The sequence below is a fragment of the Triticum aestivum genome, chromosome 1A, assembly GCF_018294505.1.
Source record: "Triticum aestivum cultivar Chinese Spring chromosome 1A, IWGSC CS RefSeq v2.1, whole genome shotgun sequence".
Taxonomy (NCBI): Eukaryota; Viridiplantae; Streptophyta; class Magnoliopsida; order Poales; family Poaceae; genus Triticum; species Triticum aestivum.
The window spans coordinates 566,802,251-566,810,197 of NC_057794.1; the positions used below are offsets into that span (position 1 = coordinate 566,802,251).

The 7,947-nt window shown below is 46.7% G+C and overlaps 1 protein-coding gene across 1 annotated transcript; it reads left to right on the forward strand.

Moving 5' to 3' along the window:
• Positions 1-4,882: 4,882 nt before the first annotated feature.
• LOC123181594 (uncharacterized) lies at positions 4,883-5,930 on the forward strand. The gene is made up of 2 exons (XM_044593902.1): positions 4,883-5,572; positions 5,715-5,930. The coding sequence occupies exons 1-2, from the start codon at positions 5,372-5,374 to the stop codon at positions 5,871-5,873; spliced, it is 360 nt and encodes a 119-aa protein (XP_044449837.1). The 5' UTR covers positions 4,883-5,371; the 3' UTR covers positions 5,874-5,930.
• The last annotated feature ends 2,017 nt before the right edge of the window (positions 5,931-7,947 follow it).

A 7,947-nucleotide genomic window follows, 5' to 3' on the forward strand; every position in this document is an offset into this window, starting at 1 on the left:
TCACACAGAGCAACGACTAAAAGACACAAACGGGAAAAGCCACAAACCGGCTGGCATAATATGAGGTAGGTAAACTAGATGCCTATCCTATTACATGATCGCCATCCAAACCGGTTGAAGATATCCCGCGCAACCGTCTCCCACCGGACAGATCCAGTAACCAAACGCTCCCTGGCCTCCGTCGGAGTGAGTAAGGACCAAGTACGGATCAGCGCCGTAGCCCGGAACAACACCTGCAAAAAATAAGTATTTGATGTCCTGTTAAAAACCAAGTCATTCCTGCAGTTCCAAATTGCCCATAATAACGCACATACTCCTACACGAATTTGTCTGGCTGTTTCGGGCTCCGTCCCGAGCAACCACGCCCCAAAAAGCGTGTTTACCGATCTCGGTGGAGTAATATTAAAGGCAATTTGCACGGTGCGCCACAACCCTTGTGCCAACGGGCAATCAAAAAATAAATGTTTGATAGACTCATCCCGATCACAGAAGCTACACCTAGTAGATCATGTCCAGTTGCGCTTAACTAGATTGTCCTTTGTAAGAATTACCTGTTTATGCACAAACCACATAAACACTTTAATCTTCAAAGGAACCTTAACGTTCCAGACTACATTGGACGTAGGTATCACGGATGAATTAATGATATCAAGATACATAGACTTGACCGTGAACACCCCAGTTCTAGTTAGCTTCCAATACAACTGGTCGGGCTGAGGATTTAGCTGCACCTCCATCAGCCTACGGACCAAGTGAAGCCATGCTTCCCATCTCGGTCCAGCAAGCACTCTTCTAAACTGGATGTTAAGGGGAATCGTCTGCATTACTGTGGCCACAAGGGCATCCCTATGCTGAACAATACGATACAGCGCTGGATACTGAGAAGCCAGAGGCGTGTCACCCAGCCACGTATCCTCCCAGAATCGCGTATCAGCTCCATTACCAACAATACATTTCGTTCTGTTAAAGAAAGTGGATTTAGCCCTCATTAGCCCTTTCCAGAACGGCGAGTCTGTAGGTCTCATAGTGACTTGGGATAAAGTCTTTGAGTACAGATATTTACTCCGTAAAATCTGCGCCCATGTTGCCTCTGTCTCAGAAGACAGCTTAAACAGCCACTTACTCAGGAGGCACTTATTTTTAACTTCAAGATTTTCAATGCCAAGTCCTCCTTGGTCCTTTGGTCTGCAAATAATATCCCATTTGGCCAATCTATACTTCCTCTTAGATTCATCACTCTGCCAGAAGAAGCGAGACCGATAAAAGTCTAGTCTCTTCCTCACCCCAACTGGTACTTCGAAGAAAGATAGCAGAAACATAGGTAAACTCGTGAGCACCGAGTTAATGAGAATCAACCGGCCTCCATAAGACATGAGTTTTCCTTTCCAACAACTTAGTTTTTTCTCAAATCTATCCTCGATGGTCTTCCATTCAGCATTCGTTAACTTACGATGGTGTATTGGAATACCGAGATAAGAGAAAGGAAGAGACCCACTCTCACATCCGAACAATTGTGTATAAGCTTCCTGTTCGTCTTTGGCTCTACCAAAACAGAACAACTCACTTTTATGGAAATTAATCTTCAGCCCAGACAATTGTTCAAAAAGGCATAATACTAGTTTCATGTTCCTCGCCTTGGCCAAATCATGATCCATAAAAATGATTGTATCGTCAGCGTATTGCAGGATGGATAAACCACCATCAACCAGATGAGGCACCACTCCCTCCACCTGACCAGCCTCTTTGGCCCTCCCAATCAGGATCGCTAACACATCAACCACAATATTGAACAGAATAGGTGACATAGGATCGCCCTGTCGCAGACCCTTGTGTGTTCGGAAATAGTGGCCTATGTCATCATTGACCTTAATGCCAACGCTACCTTTTTGCGTGAACGTTTCCACCTGATGCCTCCAGCGCTCATCAAAACCCTTCATTCTTAAAGCTTGCTGGAGGAACGGCCATTTGACTTTATCATAAGCCTTCTCGAAATCCACTTTGAAAATAACCCCATCTATTTTTTTCGTATGAATTTCATGAAGCGTTTCATGTAGGACCACAACCCCCTCTAGGATGTTCCTATCCGGCATGAAAGCCGTTTGCGTAGGTTGAACAACAGCGTGCGCTATCTGAGTCAGCCTTATCGTACCAACCTTGGTAAAAATTTTGAAGCTGACATTGAGCAGGCAGATCGGCCGAAATTGTTCAATTTTGACGGCATCAGTTTTCTTAGGCAACAACGTTATCGTGCCAAAATTCAGTTGGAACAGCTGCAAGTGTCCCGAGAACAAATCATGGAACATTGGCATCAGGTCCCCTTTGATAATATGCCAACACTTCTTGTAAAACTCAGCCGGGAAACCATCCGGCCCCGGCGCCTTATTACATTTCATCTTGGCAATAGCCTCGAAAACTTCCTTTTCCGAGAAAGGGGCTGTTAACACATCGTTCTCCACTGAAGAAAGTTGAGGGATATCGCTGACCCTAGACTCATCCAGGGATACACTACTCTCCTCTGGTGGTCCAAACAACCTTTTGTAATATTCAATAATGTATGTTTTCAGGTTGTCTTGGCCAACTATTGTACCCTCCTCTTGCTCCAGCTGGAAGATCCTCTTCTTCCTATGCTTGCCATTAGCAATCATGTGGAAGAACTGTGTGTTCGCATCCCCTGGACAACTTTTCTCACCTTTGCCCTTAATGCCCACTTCAATTCTTCCTCCCGGAGCAATTCTTTCAGCCTCATCTCAGCCTCATGCTTAATATGAAGCTCAGTGGGTACCAGAACCATAGTTTCTGCTTTTACATTTAAGGTTTTTATAAGTGAAAGGAGCCGTTCCTTCTCAACCTTATACATTCCACCTAGATGTTTAGCCCACCCACGAAGGAAGCTACGGAGATTCCTAATCTTGTTCTGCCACCTCTCAATGGCACTTCTACCTCCTACCTCTTTCGCCCATTCTCTGGCAATAAGATCCAAAAATCCTTCTCTTTCAAACCACGCCATCTCGAACGAGAAAACATTTTTGTTGCCCGAGTGCTTTCCCAGCCGTAACTCTAAGCTTTTCTTCTTCCCTTTCATCACTGGTAAGGAATATCTGCAACTGCTTCTTGATTAGATTTTCTTTTGTTTCGGTGCTGAGGTTGGCTGACGAATCAGTGACCAGTTCTGTCAGTATTTCTATGGCTCTCATCTGCAGTTCTGTGCCATCATTTTTTCCCTGATAAAGAATTCTCTCCAGGTTGCTCAGTGCATGCTCGTTCGAACAGATTTTGTGGACCAGATCACTTCTGCCAATCCACTCTGGAGAACGGATGAGCCTGTGTACCACTTTGAGTGACCCATTCACTACATCGGCCCATTGATTTGCATTGATATCTTGGATTAGTGTCTCAGAGTACAGTGGTGCCATGATCTTAGGGAGGAGACCAGGGGTGCGGCATATGTCGCTGCAGTTCTGTTGATCAAAGGCGAGCCTCTGAAGAATTGCCAGGCCTTGCAGAATCAGCTCATTACAGCCATCTTGTTTGCCGCCATGGGTTGTGCTATCCACTACATCTTGCTGAATGTCAGCACCTTGGTTGGGAACATTGTTTGTTCTGCGTTTCTCTATGCCTTTGATACGAGAAATCAATCTTCCCTTAGCACCGCCAGTATTCTTTTCTGACTTACTAAACAGTAAATGATGATTGGGTTCTTGTGTGTTGTTCCAGTATGGAAGGGCGGTATCAAGCAGGGAGGATATGCACTGTGTTGCCCCAGGGAACTGGGACAAATGGATGTCACCGGCAAGGTATGCGACGATCCTGGCGGCGACCGCCCTTAGTTCTCTGTTACTGCTTCTCCAGTTCTCCACCCTAGTGTATCGATCAGCTTCTGAATCTTTGTTCTAGAAGGGAGTAAGAGAGACCTTACATCTGCCTCCAGCTTAATAAAGTTGTCCAACATCCTTGCTCCTGAGAGATATTCTTTCTGCAATTCTGAGTCAACCAAATCAACAGCATAGTGGATCAAATTCCTACCATCGATGGATGTAGGGTCCTGCCAGCATTTTGCTCGGGTATCATAGAGGTAATCTACAATTGTCACGCTGCCCCACTTTTCTGGTAACATGCAATCTTCACGGAGCGAAACCACAACCCAGATCGCCGCAAAATCGATACACCACCATAAGAAGAAGAGTACACCTTGGCAAATGACCAAACAGTAGAATATGATCAGTGCTGGCACCAGGTTCGCTTTGCCGTCTTTTGTGGTGTCGCCATAATCATGCTGCCGTAGGCGCCACAATGAGAGCACGATACAGGCGACAGGCCCAACCACATAAAGGATCCCTGCAATTAGAACCACGACCAGGGCCGGGATGGATAATATTTGCACGATGATGAGGACAGCTTGTACCCAGAGAACAGTTAAGGCACCATGCCCTGTGCGATGTTGATACAATTTTTGTAGAACACCTTCTACAGGGTTTGCAAGAACCTTCCTCGCAAGATTTCTCATTAGCTTCCGAAATATAGGAAATAGGTTGTCCCCTGAGTCGTTGAAGATCCTGTGTATGACATTCCAAATGCGTGGTCAGTGCCCGATCGGTAATACTCCCACATAGTACAAGGTTTGTACTAAATCGAGGACACTTATTTTCGGACGGAGGGAGTATAAATTATAGTGAGTTGATGTTTATTTGATTTTGCCCAAACCGACAATCACGGAAGGAGTTCTACCATCATAACATAAGAAGATAGTTGCACAGTCAAATTGAAAATCGGTTAAAAACCATTGCGACACGGTACCTAGAATAAGACCAAGAGCACCATCTGCCAGCGACCAAGGCAGCACCGGCAAGCACAAATTCAACGCACAACACCAGAGGGCCCCAAATCTACACTGCAGACAACGTCATCTGGTGACTCGGACTTCAGAATGACGAATCCAAGTGTAAAGCGCACGAAAAACAACACTGAAATCACACTAGCCAAGCCACCTCGAACAGGCAATGCTACAACAAGAGTTAAAAGCACTGGAAATCCTACAACTTGCTCACAATGTAATGTTTTGGTCCTAGAACTTGCAAATTGACCCTACCTAGTCCCAGAACTTGCATCAAATGTGCAAATTTGGTCCTAAGCAATCACAGAGCGACAAGTGGACGCCTGGGTCCCGAGCCGATCAGTGTGCGGCATTTTGTAAAGAGGCCCCTGCCTTTCGTTGTAATCAACCCGCAGGACACGAAAGCATCCCCTCCAACACACACGCACACCCTGGACACACCCTGTCCGTCACGGGCACACACACTCACTCACCGTCACCTCCGGAGCGAGCTCCAAGGCAGAAGAGGCGGCTGAGCAGAGCAGAGCAGAGCAGCAATCCATGGCGTGCCACTGGAGCGCAGCGCTGCTGTGGCTGTGGGCGGCTCTGCTGCTGCGCCTCGCGGCCGTGGGCAAGCCGCCCGCGGTGGTGGCCGGGCCGGTGTCCCGGGCGGAGGAGGCGAGGCTGTTCCACATGTACTACGGGCAGGGCTTCAAGGTCATCAAGAACGCCTGGGACGGCAAGAGCTATCTCCTCATGCAGGTACTATACCAAATTCATATTCATAAATACACGCGCACGCATTGGTTAATCTGCAGATTGATTGATCGGCAATGGCGCGGCGTGATGATGCTTTCTGCGTGTGATGCTTTAGCTATCTGAGCCTTTGTTGCCGTGTGTGCAGCTACTTGGGGTGCTGGAGAACTTGAAAGGGATAACATCACCTCAGGTGGCTTCTCAGTGCGTGCTCCAGGCATATGCAACTGGAAATGTTCAGCTTGTCAACAGGACAGACACAGGTAAACTCTCGCAGTTCCGCGCGCATTTCGTGAGCACGGATTAAGATAAAGGTTGCAACTTCACAGCCTACGTACCCTTCAAAGAGGACACTCCGTTGCAGGTAAGATCACTGCCTAGAATACACTGTCTCAGCAGTTATATGAACTGCCAGATCTAATATTGGTGGCTCTGTGCAGAGGGCCAAGTGGATTAAATACCTGGGAACGTTCACGAACTCCGAAGACAGGGCCAATGCAGTATATGATGCAGTTAAGACCAATAAAATGTGACTGAATTTGCTTTGTTATGATTGAGATAGAAGACTCTGTGTATGCATTCAGTAATATTGCTACCATAACAAGTAACTCAAAATTTTAAGACAAGTTGTTTCTCCTAATGCATTAAGACAAACTAGTTGTGCTTAAGCAAAGCAGCTGCTGCCCTAAGCATCCGATTCAAACCTATAGTAGCATGGGTTGAATTCACAGAGGTATGCAACTTTACACCCAAGGGATCATGAATTTCTGATGCATTTATCTAAGCAAAATTTTGAATGTACAGTTTTTACTGATCATCAGTGTACTGTAACTACTACTGCTGTAGGGAGTATGGACATTTGTCAGAGAAAGCTACAAGTTACAGATAGCATCACTTCGTGTTATTGCAGCAGTTTCAAAATTTAAGAAAGAACCTATTGTCACACCTTGTACAGCTAAAAATGTCCGCCCGATCACCATTTCAGATGATGCTAACAAGAGCTCGTTTCTTACCACTTGACTGCTTATATGAACTTTAACATTGTTCTAAAATGAACTGGGCCTCTTTTAGAGTATTTAACAAAAAACTACCACAATTCGTGAAACCGTGCCTATAAACTACCACTTTACAAATTTATGCCGAAAACTACCATTTTCTTACTAATCCTTGACTAAAAACTACCAAGTCTGAAAATAGCACGATTTGGCTCTTTTAGACGCGATTATGACAGAGTTGGCCCACGAGGGGCAAGGGCGGCGGCCGCGCGGGCGAAAACGGGACGGGGCGCAGGCGGCCGCGGCAAGGAGCTGCCCAGGGAGCGGCGGAGCGGGAGCTGGGCGCAGACAAGGCGAGAGGGAGGGTGCGCGCGGCGCAGGTGTGGGAGGACATGGGCGTGCACGCCGGCGGGAGCGCGCGGCGGTGGGCGTGGCGCGTGCGCGCGCAGAGCAGGCCGCAGGGCGTGGAAGAGGAGACCGGGCGCGGCTGAACATAGCAGGGCGCGAGCGGGCGAGGTCGGCCGGCGGGCGGCAAGGCCCACGACAACCAGCCACAGCTCGGAGTCGTTCACCGCTCACGGCTGCAGCGCGCCCACGGGCGGCCATGGCTGGCCACAGCCACGGCTTGGCCGCTGCCACGGCCGGGGGCCGGCCATAGCCACAGCCAGGACTGGATTGCTTTTTTGAAAAATTTCTAGGGACCTGATTGCTTTTTTAGCCCGCTTATATGTGGGCCCAACTAGTCAGAAACGCGTTTAAACGAGTCAAATCGGGCTCTTTTCGGACTTCGTAGTTTTTAGTCAGGGATTAATGAGAATATGGTAGTTTCCGGCACAAATTTATAAAATGATAGTTTGTAGGCACGGTTTTCACGAATTGTGGTAGTTTTTTGTTAAATACTCTCTCTTTTACTATGTACATGTAGGAAGAAAATTCCGCAAACCACCGTATGGTCTATTATTTCACAATTCTTGGACCGACTATTTATTTACCATTTACTAGTAGCATCTAACTCAAACTTGGTTCATATAAATTTCAGACGGTGGATGTGGTCATAGATCAGACATATGCCTCGGATCCTGCAGAGTACAAGCTATCCACATTTTTGGACAATATTGATGTGGGCCGTGACTCTTGTTTCAGTTTCATAACTAACCAAAGCATATGGAGATTTGATAAAAGAATAGGAAATTCCAAGACACTTGGTAATGACAGTTATATTTATTGTTTCTGTGCTTAAGAAAACATAGTGACCTGGTTTTCCTTTTTTTCCATCCCATTTAATCAGGGTGATGAGTTGATAACAATGCCCAAACCTCAGTGTGTCATATGGTTTTACATATGTAGTCTCTAACAAACTTCCTGTTTTTAAAAAGATTGGTCAGA

Bases quoted from the DNA above. Each gene is read 5' to 3' on its own strand.
- LOC123181594 (XM_044593902.1), top strand. From the start codon at position 5,372: ATGGCGTGCCACTGGAGCGCAGCGCTGCTGTGGCTGTGGGCGGCTCTG. The intron at 5,573-5,714 runs GTACTATACCAA...CCGTGTGTGCAG, and splicing joins AGAGCTATCTCCTCATGCAG to CTACTTGGGGTGCTGGAGAA.